Genomic DNA, 25,130 nt, shown 5'->3' with positions numbered 1-25,130 from the left:
CTTGGGCGGGGGGCGGGGGGGGGGTGACTCTGTGTCTCAGTTTCCTTGACTACAGAACGGGGGTGATGACGATACCGCCCTACCTCATTGTTCCCGAAGACCCCGCGTAGGCCCCGAGAGAAGTGTCCGCTAAGCAGCGATTGCTCAACAGGCTATTCGTCGCTGCTGTCATTATCAGGCACTATTGGCCATTTCACCTCACTTGATCCCCACCTTCTATTTATTACCTGAGGCAGATCCGGGCAAGGTTCTCCAGGCTTTCAACATTTGCAACCCGCGGAGATTCGGATCAAGGTTTATTCTGTCCAAACCCAGACTATCCTTCTACTAAGAGGTTAGCGAAGTCCCTCCAGGCGGAGGCCGGCTTGTGGTTTCTCTCCCCCCCCCCCCCCCCCCGGGTGGCATCTGCACTGAAGGGACAGCACGGGTCCCTTGGGAAGGGAGACAAAAAGTGGGGTGAGCCGGAGTTGCAGGGAATCGAAACAACGAAAGCCGGTGAGAGTCTTAAGGGAGCGTTAGTCTGGGGCCAACCCTCGGATGTCACTGATGGATAAGCGTGGAACCAGAAAGATGAGGTAGCTTACTGAAAGTCCTCGGGCAAGATGGTAGTCGGGCTGGAACCAAGACTCAGGCCTCCCTGTCCTTCTATCAACCAGTCCCCACCTGCAACCGGTAGGGAGTCGGGTGGGGAGGGACCCCTGGTTGCCACTGCTTTCTGAGGACACTTCAGAAGAAGCTGGTGGGGGGTGAGAGGGTGAGGGGTGAGGGGTGAGAAGACCCCCAGCAAGAATCAGAGCTTTTGGGGCCTGACACCCTCTAACAAGCCCCCCCCCAAAAAAAAGACAGCAGAGACACCCTGGAATGCCTCCAGGGGCCCATGCTTGTCCTAAGATGGTCGCATTTGGAATGAATTATAAAGCTAATGTGGTGTGGTAGTGTGAACCAGTAACCAAGAGAGCTGGATCCTAATTCCAAATTCAGCTTAAAGGCCCCACATTTCTGTTCTCAGGAAGCCTTCCTTGAGGCCTCCTTTCCCGAGCTCCCACGGTGCTTGCCGTCTGATGTGTTTCCCTGGCATACCACACACCATCCTGTGTCGCTAAACGGTCTCGACTAATGGCTTGCGCCTTCCCTGCCTTCTGACAGCAGCAGAGGGACCGAGTCTCGAGCTCTCTGGTCCCTCTGAGGTTCCTAGCATGTAGGACAATCACAGAAGGGTTGTGCCCAATGGGACCTCCCCTCCCAAATGGTATTGGGCCGAGCATCAACTCTTGTGAAGGAAACCAAGGCCAGGAGTGACATTGCCCCAGTGATGAAGACAGGTTGCGGTGGGATTTGGGACACAACAACAAAAAGGAGAAGAAAACCAGGGAGAAGAAACCAGGGAGAAGAAAAGGCACCCACTTACGAGAAGCTGGAAAACAAAATCTTGCTAACGCAGCAATGCCGTTAGAGAGGACGTTGTACGTGCCCAGGTCAAGAAAGGACATCCTGAAATGAGCTTTCCCTTCCTCATTACTCCCTGGAATCCACTTGACCTTGGGTGAGCTCCATAAGCCTTACTCTCCTTCCGAGGCGAGGGGATATTGATATCACTCAGTTCCATTGTTGGTGTGGGGGTTGTTGTTGATTTGTCTGAACAACCTTTCCCGTTAGTATTTAGTCCCCTTTGACTCATTCAACCGGTTACACTAAGCGCATTTCAGAAAAGCTGGACCTCCCTCTTCTGAGAATATTAAGTAACAGGGAATATTTTATAAGACTGTCTCAGAATTGAACGTCTGGAAATAGATCGCATCAGGTTATCTAGCCATATGTATGTATGTGAGTGATTGTGTGTGTGTGGGGGGGGGGGGGGATAGCCTTTGAAATGGATTAAAACAGTAGATTATTGACATGGGCCTGTAGTTCTTTGCATATATCGGCACAGAGATATCTATGTACAGACATAGACATAATTATTTTCAGTTGCCATTTGGTAATAACTTGGCTTACTGCACAATCTCAGATAGCTGTAATAATATTTATTGCATGTATATATATTGCCGTATGAAGTCATATGTCTATAAGTTTTATATAGCCTGCCTCCGGGGGCCATCTATTATACATTACATGTGTATGTGTATGTATAGATACACGTGCACATGCCATATATACGGTTAGAAATGTATATGTTCCATTACATACAAAGCTTCTGATGTTCAGCTGGAATCCAGAATAAACTAGCTTTTTATCGTATCGATCCAGGTACACGAAAGGTACATATGTGTAAGAGAAAATGTGTTGCTTTCCTTTAAGAAAGCCCCTAAGTCATACGAGTCGCCTGAAATAAGGTAAATTTATATTTATCAACGGAAAATCAATAGTTTCAGCATTTACAGTTCGCCAAGTACAGAGGGTCTAATGGGCCCTGTAAATTCAGGGCGATTGCGCACAGCCCATGAGCCATTGGCTTTCGCTGGCATCAGAGCCTTCATCTGAAGGCAGGGGGGTGGACTGCCAGACCTCCCAGGACCCTGGGAAGGGGTGTTTTGGATCTTCCTAGACGTCTAATCAGCACTGCCCACGTTTCCATTCTAAAGCTTGTGTCGATGCGTTAACTTGCCTCCCAGCTCCTGTTGGGAGCTGGGTCCCAGACGCTGCTCAGGGCTGGTGCTCAGAAAGGGTCGACTACTCACCACACGCTATCACTGCCCTTGTCCATGGGTCTCCCATAGGCGTCATAGTACACGTCCACACTGAGGTTTCGGTCTGTGTCATGAGCCGAGTTGAAGTTGGTGACCACCCGGGAGGGAATCCCGAAAGACCGCAGCACTGCAAGTCAAGGGGGCCGTATGAGGACCCAGGCTGCTGTGGAAATGACCCTCCTGGGGCCCCCGACTGCGGCCCACCGACGCAGAGTACCTGTGTTGAGGGTCCCAGCAAAGACCCAGCACTGGCCATATCGGACTGGCCTGAAGCCAGACCTTTTCCACTCCTTGAGGATCTCCACGCTGCCATTCCAGTTCCGTGGGTCCCGGCCACCCGTGTAGCTGCCGCTCCAATTCCCAGAGATCACACCGTTGTCATCATTGCCGTTGACCTGGGCAGGAAAAACCCCACATGAATCAGCGTAGAGTTCAGGGGACAAGGCGGGGAGATGAGGAAGGAAACCGGGGGGATGGTCTAGTGGTTTCTCTGTGTCTTTCTGGCTGATTTGGGGATGATCATTGTAATAGCTATCCTCTAGGGGCACGGAACAGTTTAGCAATTTAAAAGTGCTTTGGGCCATGATCGATGGCCCATGACCCATCTATCAGTCCTCACATGGCCAACTGAGGCTCCACGGCTTTTCAGTGGCAAGGCAGCGTCAGTACCCCAGCCTGCCAGAACTCAGGGACTGTCGTTGATGTCTGACTTGGGAGTCTATGAAGCAGCCAACTTCTTCTTGGAACGCATAAAGACGGAATATTGCTTTTCATTCATTCACTTCATTCATTCATTCATTCAACTTAAGACATGATTCTTGGGGAAGTAACAAGCAAGATGCAATGTGAACAGGGCACCCGATTAGGAGTCAAGAGACCGGAGTTCCACTGTCTTTTAGAGACACATATTGAAGTCTTTACGAACGAAACGATGTCACCAAACAATCTGCAAAGGAGGGGGTCAGAGACGACACAAGACTGGCCTTGGGTAGAGTAACTATTGAAGCTGGGGGCGGGTCCACAGGAGTTCAGTTTACTCTTTCCTCTACTTTTGCGAAGCTCTGGGCTTTTCCATGACAGAAAAGTTAAAAGAGAAAGAAAGGAGAAACCAAGTTATAAGGCCAACTTTGCCACTGGTCAGCTGGGTGACTATGGGCAGGCCATTCAACCTCTCTGGGCCTTGGTTCTTCACCTTCCTTCCCCTACAGGGAAAGTTAGAAACAAATGACTTCTAGCGGCCCAAGTGTTCGAAGTTTAGGAAACTTTGACAGGCATTTAACCCAACCATCGAGGCTGCGAGGCCTGCTCCCTCTCTTTGTGGGGCTCCGCGAGTGGCAAGACCGGTGAGAACAGATAGTCTGGACCCAGAAGGATCTTCACCCAGCCTCCCGCAGCCCCTCCCGTATGAGGGATGTGCTCTTCTGCCCAGCTTCCAGGAAGGCCTGGGCTATAATCGTGGAATCAGGCAAGACGGGCCTCCTCCAAGATGGGAGATTGCACGGCCCAGCCCATCTCCTGAGTCACAGGTACCCCCGCCACAGCCACCGGAGTGGTAATCAGCAGGGTCATCTCCAGCTGAAAGCAGAGCATCTCAAAGCGCTGCGCAGGCCATAATTAGCTCAAAGCCCAGCCCGACCAGGAGGTCTGGAGAGAGCGGCAGGGAGGTGCAGCTCAGGAACTTGGCACTGAGATACAGTGCTTTGTCCCCAGGGTCAGAGTGAGTCAGCAGCTGCCAGGGCCGGCTGGCCTCACCCACCCTCTCCTGCGCCTGTGAGGCTCAGCCTCCCTTAACCTGGGCCTCAGCTCCGTCCCACCCCTCCCGGGCCACTTGGTTTTCAAGGCTCAGCCCAGGCCCCACTTCCCTGGTTCTAGCCCACCGCCTCCATACTCCCTGGGCCTCCCCTCTCCTTTCCTGCAAGGCTCCGTTTTAGACTCCATGCCCTTGCAGGAAGCCCTTTGGTTAGTAAGCAGTCAGAAGATGGTTCCAATTTCTAACAACGTAACGAGCTCATTAACTCAGGTTCCAGCTCAAAAGTAGAGACCAGGAATGCCTCGTCCATTAACAACAACCAAAAAGGGAGACACCTTCTGGGCAATTAGTTTCAGAGGATTAACATTCAAGAACTCTTTAGCTCTCAGCTTTAAAAAAAAATTTTTTTTTTAATGTTTATTTTTGAGAAAGAGAGAGAGAGAGAGGGAGACCCAGAATCTGAAGCAGGCTGCAGACTCCGAGCTGTGAGCACCGTGCCCGACATGGGGCTCGAACTCACAGACCGTGAGATCGTGACCTGAGCCGAAGTCAGATGCCGCCCAGGTACCCCAACTTTCAGCTTTTTAACTGGTAACTTTTGAGCAGATTGACTCCATGTTTGGACCCTTTCTAATGGAGGCTTTCTCTACACAGCCAGTACCTGAGAGAGAGAGAGAGTCCTCCAGGATCCAGCCTGTGTGTGTGTGTGTGTGTGTGTGTGTGTGTGTATGTTTGGGGAGGGGGCACAGGTCTTCCACGTGGAAGAACTGAGTGAATGCCAGAGGCCGTGGGCAGGCAGCTTGCAGACTTGTTCTGGTTTGACTCAGGCTGTGTGCTGTGAGCAAGTCACTTCGGTTCCCCCATGGGTTCCCACTTCGGTTCCCACTTGGGTTTCCCCATCTAGATAAAGAGCGGGTGGGCCTGCTGCCTTTCCAGTCTGACATTTGAGCACTCTGCTGCACGGGATGGAGCACAGCAGAGGCGGGTTGATACCCCGGACTCACTTGGGAACTCACCTTTCCCCCCCCCCCAAGGGGGCCCGGTGATGGAGCAAAGTTTCAGTTGTGCACCCTACTTAGCGTGGGGGACAGCAAAAGGGCAAGTGCCCTTGTCATCTGAGAAAGGCCTCAGGATACAATGGAAAGGGCCTTGGGGCCCGGCCAGTTTCTGCCTCGGCCATTCACTCACCATGTGCCTTTAATTTAGAGGAGCCTCACCTCCATATGTGCCAAATGGGATGGTTATAGCCACCAACGAGATTTTGTGAGTCTTCAATAAGATGACAGGTGTAAAGGACGCAGGTGCCTAACCCATAGTTGGGTTTGATCTATGGGAGCCACGAGTTATTATGGTTCTCCTGTCACTCACCATGGCACTCAGCACTCGGCCGACGTATTTGGGGTCGCTTCTGCGGGCCACATCGGTAGCAGGGTCCCGACGGAAATTCAGGCTGTGATCCAGGATTGAGAGGCAAATGTCCAGGATGCCTTCTTCAAACTGTTCCAAATGGGACCATCCGTTACGATGAGACAAATGACAAGCAGCGTTCGCTATTGAAGGGTACAGGAGCTACATACCGGTGGGAACCACAGGAACGACTCGGGCCCTTTCACTCCGTGGCCTCTGGGACACGGAGCTCTCTAGGAGCAGCCACCTCGCCCAGCCTCTAACCTGCAAACTCGTCCGGAGCCCTCGCCATGCACGAGGTCCCGTGCCGAGGTCCCGAGAGGGGACGAGACCCCCTCACTGTCATGGCCCGGGGAGCAAATCACTTAGCCTACCTGGGCCTCGATTTCCCCATCTGTACGACAGGGGATCGGGCCAAGCTCATCCCAAAGTTTCCATCTGGCCCTGACTATGATTTTGAGCATAGTCTTTAGACTCCGGGGAACTAGTTATAAAGATAAAATATCTCACTAAACGATTTTGAAGCCGTGTTCCCCAAATAAGACTTATTTGTTGTCACTGCTTCTCAAACAGAGAAGGCCACGCTCTCTCCTGCCTTAGGCGCTTTGTGCGTGCTGTTCTTTTGCCTCTAATGTGTTTCTCCAAGATATCTATCTGGCTCCCTTCCCTTTCTCAGGTTTCTCATTAAAACTTCCTTCTTCTGGGGCGCCTGGGTGGCGCAGTCGGTTAAGCGTCCGACTTCAGCCAGGTCATGATCTCGCGGTCCTTGAGTTCGAGCCCCGCGTCAGGCTCTGGGCTGATGGCTCGGAGCCTGGAGCCTGTTTCCGATTCTGTGTCTCCCTCTCTCTCTGCCCCTCCCCCGTTCATGCTCTGTCTCTCTCTGTCCCAAAAATAAATAAACGTTGAAAAAAAAATTTTTTTTTAAAAAAAAGTTCCTTCTTCAGAGAGGTTTTTCCAGACCATGCCGTCAAAATCAGCCTGCCTTCCACCCCTGGGTGCACTGTATGCCCTTATACATTTTTTCCCCCTTTTGTCTTCCTTCCAATGCAATTCGACCCAAAGGGCCAACATCTAACTAGGCTGAGCACAGCTGAGAACTCTGTGGACTCAGATTGGGGGTGGGGGTGGGGGTGGGGGGGTCACAGTAACGAAGGACCAAGAGGCTACGGCTTTGAGAGGCCAAATGCTCACACTAGGGAAGTTTCGTCGTATTCTTCCGCGGAATGACGATTAACAGAAAGTCTGTGGTTAACCCGAGCGTCTCTACTAGGTCTTATCCTCATTCGTCTGTCATGACACCAATAATTCCTCAGTGTATTGATTTAGCTGTATATTCGTTTTGCCCCCCTAGACTGTGTCCCCCTCAGAGAGACAGAAAATGTGCTTTTCTCCACCTTCCGTGTCTCGAGTGTGCGGCCGGGGCCTGGCACACAGCGGCTGGTCAATAAATGTCTTCTGAACGAGTACATGTCTGACTAGCAGGGCAGGCAGGTAGGCGGGTTTGGGAACTTCCGCCTCTCCGCTGGGACTGCCACAGAGCTTCTTAAGACCCTTTTACCTGCCCGAAGTTCCAGCCGACCATGCCAATTCGATTTGTGCTCCCCACATAGATGATGCCGGCATCTTCCTGAACGTACTCCTCCCTCTCCGCGTGGTTGCTCATAAAGACACCATCCTCTGTTTGATACAAAAGTCAGATCCCAGGAACTAGACTCCTACAGAGGACTATGGAGACCCGTTCTCCCATTCCTGAGGGCCGGCCTGGTGGCTGGAGCAGGCCACACCTGCAGCCCGTCCCCCAACCTCCACCGAGGAACGAAGCCTGTGAGCTGTAATGTTTCCAACTCATATTGTGGGAACTATAAACTTGTAAGAGAACCTGAAATGACCTGGAGGGCAGAAAATGAGACCCTAGGAGGGAGATACTTGCTCCTTCGGGCAAGAAGCAGCCTCCAGCCTGTAGAATTATACTGTGGTCATTGTTTTTTATAGTTACACCACGTGACGCGCTTTGTAAAAGCTCATGGGGTCCCCACAGTAGCCCCGGAGGCGACAGCAGGATTTCCACGTAATGGTAAGGAATTTGAGGCTCAGAAGGATAGAGCCACTGCCCAGACTTACAGAGCTGATTAGGTGGCGGAGCTGGGATAAAAATCCGTGACTTCTACGCTATTTCCATATCCCACGCACTCCTGCTACTCAAACTTGAGCCTATAAAAATCATCCCCCCATCTCCTTTCCATCGGTGTTGCTTAGCTGATGGCTAGGCGTGTGGCTGGTTGGATGCCTACCTTGCACCCAGGGGTTAAAGAGCAGTATGAACGTCCCAAGTTTCTGAACGAAGTCATTGCCTTGGGAGGAGATCTGGGTGCTCAGCGTGTACCATCCGATGGGCGCATTGGCAGGACTAGAGATGGAGATGGTCAGAACATTGTCCTTGTTGGACACGAGCTGTGCGCCCCAGCCACCACGACTTATCCCACTGGAGAGCGGAAACACAGCCTTTGTCCTGGCCGACTCTGAGGGGTAGGGCCCTGTAGAAGAAGACAGAGGCAATGAAAACCGAAGAGTGCTGGCCAGACAGTGGGGAGCGATCAGATTCCAACCTAACCACAGGGGCGCTTTGGAGGGGGACATCATCCCCCGAAGCACCACAGAAGAGCGCCGAAAACAACGACAGAGAGCAGGGAGGCCAAATCTCTCTTGATATGAAGAATAGGACTCTGGGGCTCGAAGACCGGCAGAGGCTTGCCCAAGGTCACACCAAGTATCAATGGCAGAGCGGGGTTAGGACCCAGAGCCTAGTGGCCCAGTGTGACACCACCGAACCCTTGGAAGCACAGCCCCAAGGGCGTGTGGGAGCGGGGAGCAGGTACCTGTGGAGGCTATGAAGCCCAGACTGTCTCCACTGTCAAGACTTCGGTTCAAGATCATGGAGAAGCTGAAGGGTTGGCCTCTGCGCACGGTGAGCTGCTGGCCGGAGAACCTGTCTGTGCGATGCGCCTGCCGGTTGGAGGTCACCTGCCAGTTGATACTCTGGGGTTCTAAAGCTGGAAGACAGAAGAGGGGACCTAAGGCCCTGGAAGGCGAGGGAAGGTGGGGTGGGGAAAGGCGTACGTTACCACAAGGACAAGCTTTTGGGTGGGGCCGGTTGGGGGAGAGTCCAACTTCTAGGAAGCACCCCATTAAAATTCAAAGACCGTCACGATCTCGCGGTCCGTGAGTTCGAGTCCCGCGTCGGGCTCTGGGCTGATGGCTCAGAGCCTGGAGCCTGTTTCCCATTCTGTGTCTCCCTCTCTCTCTGCCCCTCCCCCGTTCATGCTCTGTCTCTCTCTGTCCCAAAAATAAATAAACGTTGAAAAAAAAATTAAAAAAAAAATAAAATAAAATTCAAAGACCTTGATGGAGCGAGGTGAGCCCTTCACACCCTTTTCCCTGTTCTGTCCCTTCAGGCAGCTGAGCCTCTCTGCACACACTACCCACAAGGCTTGAGAGTATCCTCTCTTCCACTCGATCACCCGTCACTCGACCCTGAAAGAACAGGCCACGCGTTCAGCATAGCTTCACCCAACCAGCAACCAGCCCTGAGTAATCACACTCTGTCGCGGGAGCGTCATTGCTTTGGGGGTGGGGGGCTCACGCCCGACCGGGAGGGGGCGCTGTCTCTCAAATCCGCCACGCTGGTTCGCCTCGCTTTGCTTTTTTCCCCTTCGCGCCTTCCCAGATACCAAGTGCCTTTTCGCTCTCCAACATCCAGCAAATACTGACCCGTGTATTTCTTGCTTTCCCTAGATGTGCAGCACCCGGATGTCGGCCTGGGTCTCTGCTGCTGGCTGAGGAGGACAGCAGGACTCCTTAGTGCTCTAAGGAGCACTTCTAGGCCTAGAGATGGGGCGATCACTGGTCCGGAGGGGACTTTCAAATGCTCACCGAAAACAGTGGTAGATAGCAACAAGTCAAAGCTCCAGGAGTTCTCTGGATAAGATGCTGAGGACAAACATCTCGGACGCCTTCTTTTTTAAAAAAAAAAATTGTTTTTACTGTTTACTTATCTTTGAGAGAGAGAACGAGACAGAGCAGATGAGCAGGGGAGGGGCAGAGAGGGAGGGGGACACAGAATCCGAAGCAGCCTCCAGGCTCTGAGCTGTCAGCACAGAGCCCAATGCGGGGCTCGAACCCATGGACTGTGAGATCATAACCTGAACCGATCGGATGCCCGACCGACTGAGCCACCCAGGCGCCCCCAAACCCCTTCTTATGTGATTGTGGAACTGAACTGAGAAGGGTTTATGACACACGCCATGATGTACAAGGAGTGTCACCCGCATAAACCTTCTGAGAAAGTTTATTCCTTCAAGCAAGAATCTGAGATGTTTTATGATCCATTCCTCTGCAAACCAAACCGTTTTTCTCGCTTTATGATGGGAGTGTGGTGACGCATTCCCATAGACGTGCCGGGCACAACTTTTTTTTGTTATATGTGTCTGTCTCTCTCCATCAGAATATGCCTTCTTCTTCTTCTTCTTCTTCTTCTTCTTCTTCTTCTTCTTTTTTAATGTTTATTTATTGTTGAGAGAAAGAGAGAGAGCTCTTGAGCAGGGGAGAGGCAGAGAGAGAGGGAGACCCAGGATCCGAAGCAGGCTCCCGGCTCCGAGCTGTCGGCGCAGAGCCTGACTCGGGGCTCGAACCCAAGAACCCGTGAGATCGTGACCTGTGCTGAAGTCAGATGCTCGACCAGCTGAGCCACCCAGAATGTGCCTTCTTGATCTTCCCGGTCTGATGCCTGGCGCCTTGCTTGGTGGTGTTAGGACAAGTAGATAAACCAATGGATGAAGGAATAACTGAACAAATAAAAAAACTAGTCACGCAATGGCCATGATGACGACAGCTCAAAATTTAGTCCATAAGGAAAGGTGCGCAGGGGGCATCCACTCACCAAACACATCTAGAGTACCTAGTGTTTGCAGGACATTACATTAAGCACGACGCCGGGGGTGTAAACATGTTTTAACCCTCCAAGAGCTTCAGCCGTGGGTAAGACAAGCCCAAGTGGGACTGGATGATGGGAAGGGGGTGAGTCCACTCTCCCCCGATAAAAGGTGGCTAGGAGAGGCAGGCAGAAAAGAACCACTTCCAGTCGTAGAGATCAGAAAAGGCTTCGTTGGCAGTGCCAGGTCTTGGAGAGAGTTTTGTTCGATGCGAAGGGATTCCGGAAGGTGGGGAAGGGAATCCGAAGGCAGGGCAAGCAGGGGTGTTGTTTGGCTAGCGCAGAGGCGCTCCGCACAAGAGGAAGGGGAGGCGGGAGAGGGTGGGCCTCCGAGGCAGGCCTGGGGCCAGGGGCTCCGGCCCAAGCAGCTGGGGAGGTGGGTACAAGCTCATCAAAGACACTCCCAAGTGAAATGCAGGCTGTCCGGGCTGGTGTGAGCCGAAGACAGCGGGTCCAGGGAGGGATCTTGCCACCAGCTCAGGGTTTAAACCCCCGTGTCCTTCTCTGCATCTCCCGACACCAAGCGTGAGCCCCGGCACCAAGGAGCCAAACTCCGCAGCAGGGTGCCTTCGGGATGCACCGGGGCCTCTCTGAGCGGGGAGGTGAGAAGAGCGGGGCTCACACGTGGCCTCGGTCTCCTGCATACGCCAACTGCTGTTAACAATACACAGAGCACATGGCCGACATCGTGGGTGGAATCCTCATACGCGTTGGAAACTGACGCTCAGGGGGATAAACTTCTGAGTTGGGGTCCGTAGGCCTAGTAACTGGCAGAGCCAGGTTCTGAACTCAGGTCTTCCTGGCACCGTCCTGTTGCCGGCGGCCCCCGGGTCCCTGCCTGGAAGGGGGACCCGTGCAGGACCTTCAGTCCAGAAGTTACCCAGGGGGTGAGTGGACCTCACCATGCATTTTCCTCCCCGTGGGCATGTTCATTCCGACAAAGAGGAGAGAGTGAGCAGGGCAGGGAAGGGAAATGTGTTCCCAAACAGCATTCGCTCTGCACGGCGGGTGCATGAAACGGGAGCAGCCTGTCCCTGCTGCCCGGAGTGGACAGGGCAGCTCGAGTGCCTGCTCGTGAAGCCTCCGGTGTGGTTTCTGGAACCTTTCTCCTTCCACTGGCTGCCACCTTCAGTCATTGTCCTGCCTCTGAACCCTAGGACTGGCTCTGCCAGCCCCCAAATCGAGGATCTGGTCGTCCTGTCTGTGGATTTCCTCATTTCCCTCCCCCCTCCACCCCTTCACGTCCCCCTAATCACAGCCCCCTCTGCCGGGAGGGGAAGGGAGGGGAAGGGCAGGGAGTGGGGGAGGGACACAACCATGTAAGGTTCTTCTCAGGTTTACGAGCCTCAGGGCAGTTTTCTGCACCAGTCTGGACAGAACAAAGGGAGGAAGGGAGAGTTGTGTGATGTGACTCCGACAGTGGACTCATTAACACACACTCTTAAAAAAACATCAGAGGGAAAGGAACCTTGGAGACGGATCATGTGCTCACGTACTTACTCCGGAGGCGAGCACAGGGAGGCCCGGAAGGTGGCTTGCCCGCAATGGGACACTCTGGATTCTCATGCCCGTGTTCTCCTGGTCCCATGCCACCTCCCTGAGTTCTGCTCGCCTCTCGTGTCAGGCCTGGGGCCACGTCTCCAGCTCTTTCTCCTGAGAATAGCATTGCCACCAGCAGTCTCAATGGGGCGGAGATTACTAAGTGTCCCTCCCGATATTTCCTCGCCCCTTCTTTCTTGGTAATTAAATCCCCCATATAACTGGGCACTACATTTCCTGGGCCCCCCTGCAGCCGGGGGTGGGGGCGGGGATGGGGAAGAGTAGTCACGTGAATGAATTCTGGCCAATGACCCGTAGGCAGAAGTTCTATACGTCAACTGCCAAGACACCTCTTTTTTTTTCATTGAGCTAAAAGTCACAGAACATGAAATTGACCACTTTAGCCGTTTTAAAGTGGACACTTCAGAGGCGCTTAGTACGTTCACCATGTTGTGAAACCATCACCACTATCCGGTTTCAGAACCACTCATCAATCCCCATTCCCCCTTGGCGACCACTAACCTGCTTTCTGTTCCCCATGGACCGACCTCTTCTGGACATTTCGTATAAAAGGAACCACACAGAGGGGTGGTCTTTAGGGTTGGTTTCTTTCGCTTAGCGTTACGTTTTCAAGGTTCATCCATGTGATGGCGTTTTGGGGGAGTTCATTCCTGCCTCTGGCTGCATGATATGGCTATACCATATTTCGTTCAGCCGCTCATCAGTTGAGGGACATTTGGGTTCTTTCTGCCTTTTGGCTCTTCTGGATAGTGCTGCTATGAACGTTCATATGCAAGCATTTGTTTGAATACCTGTTTTCAGTTCCTTTGAGGAAACCTCTTTTTAAAAGCAGTTGGCAGGGGCAACCCCGGGTGGCTCAGTCGGTGAAACGTCTGATTCTGGCTCAGGTCAGGATCTCGCAGTTCGTGAGTTGGAGCCCCGCGTCGGGCTCTGCACTGGTGGTGTGGAGCCCGCTTGGGATCCTCTCTCTCTCTCCCTCCTTCTCTCTCTCTCTCTCTCTCTCTCTGCCCCTTCCTCACTTGCATGCCCGCTCGCTCTCTCTCTCTCAAAATAAAGAAATCAACTAAAAAAATGAAAACAAATAAAAAGAGTTGACAAATGCCCTTAATCTGCTTACCTCCAGAGCCCCGGGCCCCCGGGGATCCGTGCGCCTGCCTTCTGCACCCAGAACTGCCTACATCAAGATCAATTGTTGAAGGAAGAAGTCAACTCCTGTCTTGTGTCTCTAAGCCATTGCTCCTTGGGAACTCGGTGTTATTCATTACCAAACCTAATCGCATACACCCGAAATGTGACTCCCACCCACTCATTCTGTGGTCTGCCTTTGGCAGGGATAGCATGAGAAGCACAGAACAGATTCCAGACTGTGCTACTAGTCAGCTGTCTCCATCTTTATCAGACTGGCTCTGTAATTGAATCACCCACCGCAGACAGGACAGCGGCAGAGGTTGCCAGCTGTGTGGCTGGGGTTCTTCCTTCCTATTCCTGGGGGGGCCACACCATGCAATTGCTGGTCGGTCATCCAACAGGACATAATTGATACTCAAGTGGTTAGGTCTTCCCCACCTGCCCAGGGCCCGTCTCTAGACAAGACAGATGTTTATCGTACAGATTTCTAGACCTAATTAGGTTGTTAGATACACTAAACACCGTCTAGCTGAGTGTCTTCAAGCGTTTTGTTAGAGACCACATTAAGAAGTACGTTTTCCAGAGTGTGGGGTGCCTGGGTGGCTCAGTTGGTTAAGTGTTCACCTCTTGATTTTGGTGCAGGTCGTGATCTCACAGTTCATGAGTTTGAGCCCTGAGTCGGGCTCTGAGCTGAGTGGAGCCTGGTTGGGATTCTCTCTCTCTCTGTTCCTACCCCACTCACTCATGCTCTCTCTCTCTCTCTCAAAGGAAGGAAGGAAGGAAGGAAGGAAGGAAGGAAGGAAGAAAAGAAAGAAAGGAAGGAAGAAAGAAACAGAGAAAGAAAAGAAAGGAAGGAAGGAAGGAAGAAGCAAAGAAAGAGAGAGAGAAAGAAAGGAAATTTTAGAGTGTTTAGATACATGGGTCTACAACTAAGTTTCACAAAACAATACTAACCTTTACTATGTACAATGTACCGATATTTTCTCTTCTACTTCTTCCTTTTTTTTTTTTTTTTTTTTTGGATGGCTGGTCATAATCCACTAAACTGATTTTACAGTCTTCTAATGAGTGACAACAGGCAGCTTGAAAAACAGTGATGTAATCCCATATTCCCGTCTTACAGGAAGAACACTGAGGCCCCCAGAGGGTTATAGGGTAGTTTAGAAGCAGAGCTTGGCTCAGAAACCAGGTCTGAAATCCTGGTCACTGAGGGGCTGTGAACCACTCCCAGTTCTCCCTCTTCTCCCTGTCATTCCCCTCTGGGCACCTGGAACACCCCCTAGTTCCTGGCCAGTCTCCCACTGGCCCTGGGCACACAGGACTTTCCTCTCAGATCTCAGGTCTCTTGAGCCTGGCCCATTTCCCTTCGTTCCCCCCCACCCCCACCAAGTTCGGACAAGTTCAATCCCTGTGCAGCATAGGGGGGGTGGGTACTGTCCCTTGGCACCCAGCTGGTGGGGAAGACGGGGTTCTGCGGGCAGCTGAACAAGGGGCTGGTGAAGCTCCCTGGGGTGCTGGGGCATGAGCCCTGCACTGGCAGTCTGGAGGGCCTTGGGCAAGCTCCCCACATCTCCATCTGTAGAAGGGACAGTGACACCTGAACATCCTCCCTTGTAGGGTTATTATCGGGATCCAACGTGTGCCCTTCACTAACGCCTGGGCCCCAGCGGGGGCGGGGCAGAGGGACAAATCCCTTGGGCTCCTTCCCACACATAATGGCAATAGCAACACAGGATAGAAGAGGGCTTGAGCTTTTTCATGGGCTGCCGTCGAGGGCCTCGGATGCACCAGGCACCGTGCATTTTTTACCTGCATTACGTCCTTCGATAGTTACAAAACCCCTACGATGTCGTTATGCCCATCTCACAGATGAGAGGTTTGAAAATCGAGTCGGCTGACGTCATCTGCCAAGTAGCACGTGCTCAGGCAGCTCCTGGACCCAAGCCCAGACTAGAAGCCAAGTTCTGCCTGACCACACGTGACTCCTAGCTGCCACCAACAACTTCGGCACGGTGCCAGGAAGCTGCCAGAGAGAAGGGGCCCCCCGTGGCCTACTCCTTGCCTTGACATTACATGGTCAGGGGCACGGGGAGGAAGACGGACTCCTTGGCCCCTTCACTTCCAAAGACACATGAGAACCTCTTGGCCCCGTGGGTCTCCGGCCTGGCCGCACATAAGAATGGTCTGGAGAGTCTTATTGGCCTGAGCCCCTTCCTAGACCAACTAAATTAGGATCTCACGGTTAGGGTCAGCCTTGGTGGGTTTTGTTGGTTGTTTTTTGCTGTTTTAAACCCTGCTGGTGATTCTAACACGCCAGCAGGACTGAGAATCACTCCCGTAGGCCTGTGTGTCATTGGACATCCATCAGAGGACTCTCACAACTAAGTGCCTCACCGAAGCCACACGGCAGCTCTGGGAAGCAGGAGGGAGAAATCGCTGCCTCCTTTTTACAGGGGGAGGAAGCTAAGGCTAAGAGCAGGGAAGGTCAGACACCTTCTGAACCCGTCCCTCAGCCCCTACCAAAACCCCTGGGGCCTTGTTCCCTCCGCTCTGCTCCGAGGTGATAGGGAAACGAATTTCCTGCCTTCAGCTCACACCCCAGGCCGGCATGTGGGCCCTGGGGAGAGGGATTGCCCCATCCGTGGAGCACAGCCCAGCAGGGTGGAGACAGACTGAGAAGTTATATGAGGTGAATAAAAACGACACAAAGACAAGAACTGGGGACTTGAGAAGGGGCTGGTGAGGGGGTCGGGGATGAGGGTCTTAGTGGGAGAGGTTCCTTGGAAAAACTCCTCGATTAAAAAAAAGGGACTTCATCTCATAGCGTCTGTCTTCAGACCCCAAGGCAAGGAGGAACTAGGCTCAGGAAAAGAAGTTCCCAAGTAATAATGAGACATGCGGCCTGAGCATCTAGAAAGGGGATATTAAAAGAGCCCCATTAAGGGGCACCTGGGTGGCGCAGTCGGTTAAGCGTCCGACTTCAGCCAGGTCACGATCTCGCGGTCCGCGAGTTCGAGCCCCGCGTCGGGCTCTGGGCTGATGGCTCAGAGCCTGGAGCCTGTTTCCCATTCTGTGTCTCCCTCTCTCTCTGCCCCTCCCCCGTTCATGCTCTGTCTCTCTCTGTCCCAAAAATAAATAAATAAATAAAAAAAACGTTGAAAAAAAAATTTAAAAAATAAAAGAGCCCCATTAAAAAAATTTTTTTTAGTGTTTATTTTTGAGAGAGAGAGAGAGAGAGAGAGACATTGAGCACGAGTGGGGGAGGGGCAGAGAGAGAGGGAGACACAGAACCTGAAACAGGCTCCAGGCTCTGAGCTGTCAGCACAGACGTGGGGCTCGAACCCACGAACCACGAGATCATGACCCGAGCTGGAGTTAGACGTTTAGCCAACTGAGCCACCCAGGCGCCCCTGAAAGAGCCCCATTTCAGAGAGGAGACAGCTGAGATACACGGTTAAGTCAGCTGCCCAAGGTCACTCAGCTGGCAGAGACAGAGCTGAGACGCAACCCAGGGCCCCTCTCTGGATGTGAGCCTGTCACCCTTCGGCGATTCGACCTCCCCGTACAATCTTGGGTAGCAAAAGTGGAAACGGGCAGCCTGAGTTGCAAGGGGATACAGCCGCTGGCAGGTCTGGGTCCGACGAAGGCAGGGGGACGGCAGCGGCGACCCCAGGTGAGAGGAAGCCACTGGGCCTGAGGCAGGCAGGGGGCAGCTGTCCTCCTCCACAAGCTGAGCCTGAGGGCTGCAACCCTGAGCCGCGGAGCCTTACAGGGCGGCTCGGCCTGCAGAGAGAGCCTAGATGTTGCTCTGGTCCCGGGGGCTGACACACAAAGTGAGGGCCCCTGCGAGGAGAGTCCTGGACGCTTCCGGGGCTGCAGACGGAGGCAGGACCCCAGCAGGAATGCCCGACTGTTTCTACAGCAGAAAGAGCCGCCGGTGTCCCAGCTCCGGGGAAAAATGCTTTGCGGCAGACCCACGGCCCAGAATGGCACGGGTCCTTTGCACATCGGGAACGAGGCCCGGAAGGTAGTGGTCTGCCCAGTAAAGCAATTGGCAAGAAAGCTGACGGCCCCAGGGGGACGGAGGGTTTCGTCCCCAGAAGGTCGGTCCTGGCCTCCCACAGGCTTGTACCCTGAGGACTCTGCCTCTGACCCCGGGCCCCCAAGTGGCTCTGGGGGAGAGGGAACAAGGCTTCCCCTGCAGGTGAGCCCAACGTCCCCAGTGGGCAGCAGGCCCAGGACACCCCCCTCACCGCTGCCAGCCACGCCTTCCTCTGCCACCGTGGTCCCCACCGCAGCCCAGGCTGCTCTCTCTGAGCCCCTGCAGATTCCAACTAGAACCTTAAGTTAGGAACGGGACACAGAGTCCTCTCAAACCAGCACACGTGGGACCCTGCCGGTCCCCTGGGTCACGCCTGCCGGCCCACCCACATTTCTTTTCCTGTTCCCTGTGCCCAGAACACTCCTCACCCTGCAAAACTCCTCGCCGTGCCCGACTCCTTGTGACCAAATGCCGTCTGCTTCGCTCGCCCGGCGCCATCCCTGGCTGAGTTAATCTCCTCCCCGCCTCGGCCCCCACAGCACGGGGGGTCCGATTCGCAATGCAGCCTCGTGACAGTCCACCTTGCGGGTCACTTGCCTACCAACTGGTGTTTCCAAGCGCTGTCAGGCTGAGAGCTCACGGAAGGCAGAGACCACAGTTCATTTGTCTTTGTCCCCGTCTACACCTCCCCTTGGCTCCTTTCCCGAGGTGTCCAACAGGTAAAATTCATTCATTCGGAAAACACTTTCTGAGCACCGCCTGGCTGGGGGACTAAACGCTGAGCTAGGAACTGCCTGTGTCACAATGTGACACGTCGAAGGGAGTGAAGATAATTCACCTGTCTCTCCCCTGCCTTTTTAAAAAATTGATTTTTTTTCCCCCCAACCGGCTATTGTCTACCTTCTGTTGTGACCTTAGGACATCTCTGGTCGATTTAGATGCTGAGCTCTTAGAGCTCAGCGTCTCCACGAGTCACAGGCACTGACACGCTGGGCCCACACGTGTGGAGCAGCCTCACGGCGGGCAGGTTTGGGGGGAAGGGGCTTGCAGGGCCTGCAGAGCTATTGGGGGGGTACACTAGGCCCTGGGGCCCGTGCTCCCCGCCCCTGGTTTTCCTCTCATGGCACAGCATTTCCTACTAGCAGGAGCCTGGAGTCTATTTACTCCAGGCCTTTCCTCTTGCAAATGGAAACCCGAGGCTCGGTGACGTTAAGGAACACAAAAGCAGCTGGGGAGGAGAGTTCAAGTTCGGCACCGCTTTTCCGCGTCACAGAGGTCACACACGCTCATCTAGGAGCTCAGCTCTGGTAACAGGACAGAGTGGAAAGGGCAGTCTGGGTTCTGCTACCAACTTTCTGTGCGGCCCCGACAGTCGGCCTAGAGGGAGGGAGACGGCCCAGGGGACCCTGACATCCCCTCGTGCTAATGTCTACAGGATCCAGGGCTCTTCTCGGCAACCCAGCAATGCTGCAGGTGCACAGGAGGAAACAGGGGACCGTGGGGGGCGGGGCGGTTCGCGTTTGCAGCCCCCCCCCCCCCCCGCCCCGTCCTGCTCTTTGGGATTCCGAAGTAACCGGCCTTCGCTGTTTGCATCGTGCCGAGCGATTTCTTTGGCAAACCTTCCCCAGGTCCTAACCCCCACTCGCGATATTTTACAGGTTTGACTCATGCCTTGTTTGGGTTTGGCGTCTCTGGCAACCCACTAGGCTGAGCACCCATGACAGGCAATAATTAGCACGCTGCCTGGCAGGGGTGCTCACAAGAGCCCAGAGCCTCCACCGGCGACCGGCGACCGCAGAACTAAAAAACCTGTACTTTCTGTAGCTCCTTTTCACCTCCTTCCCCGGTGCTGCTTGCAGGGACGGCCTGTGGTCCACCTGCTCCTTCCACCCCAGGGAAGTTTCAACTCATCAAGTCCCTTTCAAAAAGAGCCTGCGGTGCTTCCGGATGTGTGGTTTACTTAGGAACATTCCAGCCGCGCTAATGATTTTTTTTTTTTTTTTTAAATCAACTTACACGCCATCACTCTCTCTCTCTCTCTCCCTTGGAGCTCTGAGATGTGCTTTTCTTTGCCAACATGACTGACAGCTGGGAAAACCGCACTGAGAAATACGGGAAGCAGGTCTCAGCCGGCTTGAAAGGGGCGAGACTCGTCCATCTGTCCGAGGGATGTGAGGTCCAGCTGGGTTGGATACACGGCCCATTACTCTGGACTACATTCCAAGCATGTTCTACCCCTGGAACCACGCTGGAGGGACTAGGCAGCCACTGAGGAAGAGGCGCCTTTGAATGCCCTCCTTAAATACTAAGATCTAGCCTTCAGAGCCCCTGGGGCAGCTGTCCCGAGCTGAACACTGGCCTCTCAGGCTGGTCCAGGAGAAGCTTCCAGCAAGGACCTGTAGAGTAGATGCCACGCACTCACCCGTCATGTTCGCCTTCCTCTGCCTCTTCTCTGGGAATGGCGCGGACAGACGGACAGAAGGTGTGGGGAGACAGCTGGGGATCTCCTTACCATTTATAGCAGCCTCTCCTACACATCCAATTAGAATTCTAATGAGGTGGGCGAGGCACCAGGTCATTCCTGCCGTGCGTGTAAACGTTTCACTTACGACATACTTGTCACCCAATGGAAGGTCATCCTGCTTGTGCAAGACCAGCTTAGGGAGAAGAAGGGAGATAAAAAACACCAGGCGTTCACTTTTATGATTTTTTTTTCCCCCTAAGACAAACTTCCTGGATTGTAGGGTTTAGGAAACGATGTCATGCTTTTCTCCAGGTACCTTGTCCAGAGTTGGTGCTAAGAAGTCCTCCGGGAGGTCAAAGAAATGTTTCTACAGAACCCAGAAGCAGAAAACGGCTTGGTCCTTCTCAGGGTACACGGTGCTGGTGTCTCCTCCTTGCACAAGAGGCAGGAGACGCTCGTCACAGCCTGCTTGCTCAGAGTTGCAGCAGAAAGAGCTTTGATTTGGAGCTCGACGCGGTAGGTTCTGAGGCCGGCAGGGCCCCGGGGCCATCACGGAACCTCAAAGCGGCCAGGGGGTGATCGTGTGCACCCTTCTCTGCTCCCTAAGTGGTGGAAACAATCAAATGAGGTGGTGCAATGTGAAGTGCATGGACGTGGACCGTAATGGACGAAACCAGCTTGAAGGGAAACTGCTCTTTCTTATTTTAAATTTTTTTTTTAACGTTTATTTATTTTTGAGACAGAGAGAGACAGAGCATGAACGGGGGAGGGGCAGAGAGAGAGGGAGACACAGAATCGGAAGCAGGCTCCAGGCTCTGAGCCGTCAGCCCAGAGCCCGATGCGGACTCGAACTCACGGACCGTGAGATCGTGACCTGAGCCGAAGTCGGACGCTTAACCGACCGAGCCACCCAGGGGCCCCGGAAACTGCTCTTTCTAAAGAAGCAGCAGGGACAGCCACAGAACGCGTAGTCGTGACACGGTTTCATGCCACTTCTGCCGTGTGCTCTCTGTAAGAGGGAGGGTAGGTCCTGCATGGTCTGTCTCTGGCCCCAGGCTCCACACCGGTTTAAAAAAGGTGGAGGGGGGCATGGGGGTGGGGGGGGACTCAGACAGTCTACCTTTCGTGTGTGCTTGTTTGTCATCTACGTATTTTCCCCCAAACCCCTCTTGTGGGTATTTACAAGCACCAAGGTTTCCTGTGATCGACAAAGGAGTTTAAAAACATCATTAAAAAAAAAAAAAAAAAAAGGGGGGCGCCTGGGTGGCTCAGTCGGTTAAACGTCCAACTTCAGCCCGGGTCACGATCTCGAGGTCCGTGAGTTCGAGCCCCGCGTCGGGCTCTGGGCTGATGGCTCAGAGCCTGGAGCCTGCTTCCGATTCTGTCTCCCTCTCTCTCTGCCCCTCCCCCGTTCATGCTCTGTCTCTCTCTGTCTCAAAAATAAATAAACGTTAAAAAAAAAAAAATTTAAAAACATCATAATGCCAGAGCGCTGGGGTGGCTCAGTCCGTGAAGCCTCCGACTCGTGATTTTGGGCTCAGGTCACGACCTCACAGTTTGTGGGTTCGAGCTCGGCTTCGGGCCCTGCGCCGAGAGCGAGGAGCCTGCTTGCGATTCTCTCTCTCCCTCTCTCTGTCTGCCCTCCTCCGGCTTGCTCTCTCTCTCTCAAAAACAACGAACTGAATAAATAAACAACCAAATAAATGCTAAAAAAAAAAAAAAAATGTAGCATAATGCTTCAAAGATTCATGACAGACCAGAGACGATTCAAGGCCTCCCCCAGAGGTGGAGGGGGCATGGAGACCTAGCACCACAAAGACAGGATTCAGTCTCTAGGGACAAGGTGGGCAGGCTGGGCCTTGAGAAAGCTGAGACAGAATAGACAGGTGGGTTGGAAAAGAGGAATCAGTATCCTCTGTCCATCCTCTCAGCTCCCACGGGCATTTTGCGCCGTGCGCACTTTGGGACCTCGTTTACCCATGCATGTCACCACACCAGATCACCTGTTTACGTCTGCCCCCATCCCTAGACTGAGCTCTGGGAAACACAGGCTGTGTGTTACTCGCATCTTCTCAGAGCCTAGCGTCGGGCTTGGCACGCTTATTTTTGGATAAGTGAATCAATCAATCAATCAATCACCGTAAACGCGGAAGTGTTGAAAGTTTATTTACTTATTTTGGGGGAGGGGGCGGGTAGGGGCAGAGAGAGAGAGGGAGACAGAATCCCGAGCAGGATCCGAGCTGTCAGCGCAGAGCCCGACTCAGGGCTCGAGCTCACGAACTTTGAGATCGCGACCTGAGTCGAAATTGGGAGTCAGATCGTAACCGGCTGAGCCACCCAGGGGCCCCAAACATGGAAATATTAACCACCGTCAAATTAGTGCTCGCCGTGGGCAGATCAAACATCTCACATCTGTTACCTTTTCTCATCTTGATAGCAATCCTGTGACATAGGTACTATCATTGCTATCTCACAGCGGGAGAAACGGGGTTAACTTGAGTCTCTGCAAACCGGGAGATTCACACCCATATGTGAACAACTCCAGAGCCTGTTTGAGGTCCGCTGGCCAAGCGAGGTGCCATCACACCCATGACAGGCAGAATGTGACCCCCCCCCCCACCTTGGCTCTGGCACATGACCAAGAAGAGAGCAGAGGGGTGGATGACAAAGAGTGCTGGACCCTGACGAGGAGGTTTGAGTGGGGGTCTCGGCCCCCACTGGCTGTGACTCGAGACCCTAAGAACTTCGTGCATCATTTCGGCTGAATGGGTCTGATGCCCTAAGATGCGCTACTTTGGGCACGTGGATTTTTTTCGAGCTGACAGCAGTCAAGGCCCACAAGACTCAGGAAGAAACGTTGACCTCCCGCCTCCCCAGTGGCCTAAAATGGTTTTTTATAGAGGACCTCCTCCAGGAAGGGAGCCGTCACCACAGATAATGGCAGCGTGACATGAACTTGGCTTGGTCGATAGGGAGGATCGATCCAAATCCTCCCTTTGTCCCGTTGTTCCTGGGTGGTCCAGCAGCGACCTGCTCACCAAACCTTGGCCCTTCCCGTCCTTCCAGGGGGGCACTGCCTTCCTTCACTCGGAGGCCCCAGACCCCTACCCCATGCCCCTTAGTCCAAGATGGCACAGATACCTCATCTTGCCTGACGGTCTCGGGAATCGCTCACGTTTATGTGGATTCCCCGCATGTATGTAATTAAATTCGATCTCCTCCTGCTAATCTGTCTCGTATCAGGTTAATTCTTTCTTTTCTTTAATTTTTTTTTTTTAACGTTTATTTATTTTTGAGACAGAGAGAGACAGGGCATGAACGGGGGAGGGGCAGAGAGAGAGGGAGACACAGCATCGGAAACAGGCTCCAGGCTCCGAGCCGTCGGCCCAGAGCCCGACGCGGGGCTCGAACTCCCGGACCGCGAGATCATGACCTGAGCCGAAGCCGGACGCTTAACCGACGGAGCCACCCAGGCGCCCCACATATCAAGTTCATTCTTCGACCAGTCAGAAGAACCTTGAGGAGTAGATCGGAAGACTTTTCCTCCTCAATAGTTGGCGTGGCTAGCAGGGTAGACTGTCCTGGCTGGAGACGCTACAGAGGAGAGATCCTAGGACAGACAGCCAGCAGAGGTAAGAATTCTTACCACGGCAGCAGGCCCGGAATCTCTGTCTGCGGCGTCTGGTGGAGCAAAAGTGGGGAGTCCTCTCTCTCTGCCTCTAAATTGAAATGAGCAGGGAAAAAACATACGAAGAAGCCGTTCCTCGGTTTAAATGACTCTGGTAAATTTGATAGAGCACTCTTGGGTTTTCCTGACCCATTTCCTCTCAGAGATAGTCACCGTTTTTCTGTGTCTTCTGTGTCATTTGTCATAAGAAGGGTACGAACACAAGCGTAGGTCCTATAAGCCTACTGATGGAGTCGCCTTCACAGACTGCTGAGTTCACGGTTCTCCCAGACCAGTGTCTGTTTAGACAAGCTTGCTGTGGGTCACTAAGCCCACGAGGTAAAAGCTGTTGCTAAGGGGCACCTGGGTGGCTCAGCCGGTTAAGCGCCCGACTTCAGCTCAGGTTGTGATCTCACAGTTTGTGGGTTCGAGCCCCGCGTCGGGCTCTGTGCTGACAGCTCGGAGCCTGGAGCCTGCTTCGGATTCTGTGGCTCCCTCTCTCTCCCTCTCTCTCTGGCCTTCCCCTGCTCACACTCTGTCTCTGTCTCTCTCTCTCTTTCAAAAATAAAATAAAGTAAAATAAAATATAAAATAAAATTTAAATTTAAATTAAAAAAAAAAAAGCTGTCGCCAAGGGACATCTTGGAAGCCAACGTCACAAAATTGGTGGGCGTGGGTGGGGCACTTGAGAGCTGTTAGAGCACTAGCCCCCTTGCCCAGAGACTCCCGGGTTAGAATAAGTTGGCCATAGAATAGGTCAGAGGGACACTAGATCCCCTGCTGACCTCAAGGAAACTTCTGTCCAATCAGGCACGCTGGACAACACACTGTCCCCCACCCCTCTGAGGTATCAGTATGGTTCAGAGAGAACCAGGGCTTAGCTAAAGCTGTGAATGTGCATATATAAAAAACTGGGGAAGGATTTGCTTTCATCTTGTTCTGTGTTCTCAACTGAGAGCTTAACTGTAAGCCCAGGGAGGATTCTCTCTCTGGTCCCTGCCATCTGGAGGTGCGCTAACCAGAAGTGGAAGAGACTGGGGTTCCAAAACCTCCTTTTTGCCCAACCGAGCCGGCTTCCAGGGGGCAAGGAAAAAAAAAAGTCTTTAAAGCAACGATTCTTGCTTTTGCAAGAATCTTTGAATCTGAATCTTTGGAAAGGCAAGAGCGTGACTCTGACAGAATGCAAAACCCGTTCCCTATTTGCCTCCAGGCATTTGCAGATATGGTAAGAACATTAAAAGAAAAATTGTGCCGCGGTTCGGAAAAAGGAAAGCTTGGGGCACCTGGGTGGCTCAGTCGGGGAAGCATCTGATTCGTGATTTTGGCTCAGGTCATGATCTCATGGTTTGTGAGATCGAGCCCCGTGTCAGGCTCTGGGCCGACAGCACAGAGCCTGCTTGGGATTCTCTCTCCCTCCCTCTCTCTCTGCCCCTCCCCC

General features: G+C 53.2%; 1 protein-coding gene across 1 annotated transcript in view; it reads right to left on the bottom strand.

Moving 5' to 3' along the window:
- The window catches only part of TGM3 (transglutaminase 3), a 39,650-nt gene extending 19,538 nt beyond the window's left edge, over positions 1–20,112 (bottom strand). The window contains exons 1-7 of the mRNA XM_040447491.1: positions 19,984–20,112; positions 8,721–8,894; positions 8,136–8,378; positions 7,403–7,521; positions 5,806–5,934; positions 2,905–3,082; positions 2,679–2,814 (exon numbers count right to left, since the gene is read on the bottom strand). Of these exons, the coding sequence (XP_040303425.1) occupies positions 2,679–2,814; positions 2,905–3,082; positions 5,806–5,934; positions 7,403–7,521; positions 8,136–8,378; positions 8,721–8,894; positions 19,984–19,990 (986 nt within the window). The 5' untranslated portion in view covers positions 19,991–20,112. The remainder of the gene's footprint in view (positions 1–2,678; positions 2,815–2,904; positions 3,083–5,805; positions 5,935–7,402; positions 7,522–8,135; positions 8,379–8,720; positions 8,895–19,983) is intronic.
- Between the last annotated feature and the right edge of the window lie 5,018 nt (positions 20,113–25,130).

Source organism: Herpailurus yagouaroundi, unplaced genomic scaffold (assembly GCF_014898765.1).
Source record: "Herpailurus yagouaroundi ecotype Mexico unplaced genomic scaffold, PumYag 196, whole genome shotgun sequence".
In the NCBI taxonomy this organism is placed as follows: Eukaryota; Metazoa; Chordata; class Mammalia; order Carnivora; family Felidae; genus Herpailurus; species Herpailurus yagouaroundi.
The sequence above is the reverse complement of the archived record's forward strand: the minus strand, read 5'-3'. Positions and strand labels throughout refer to the sequence as shown.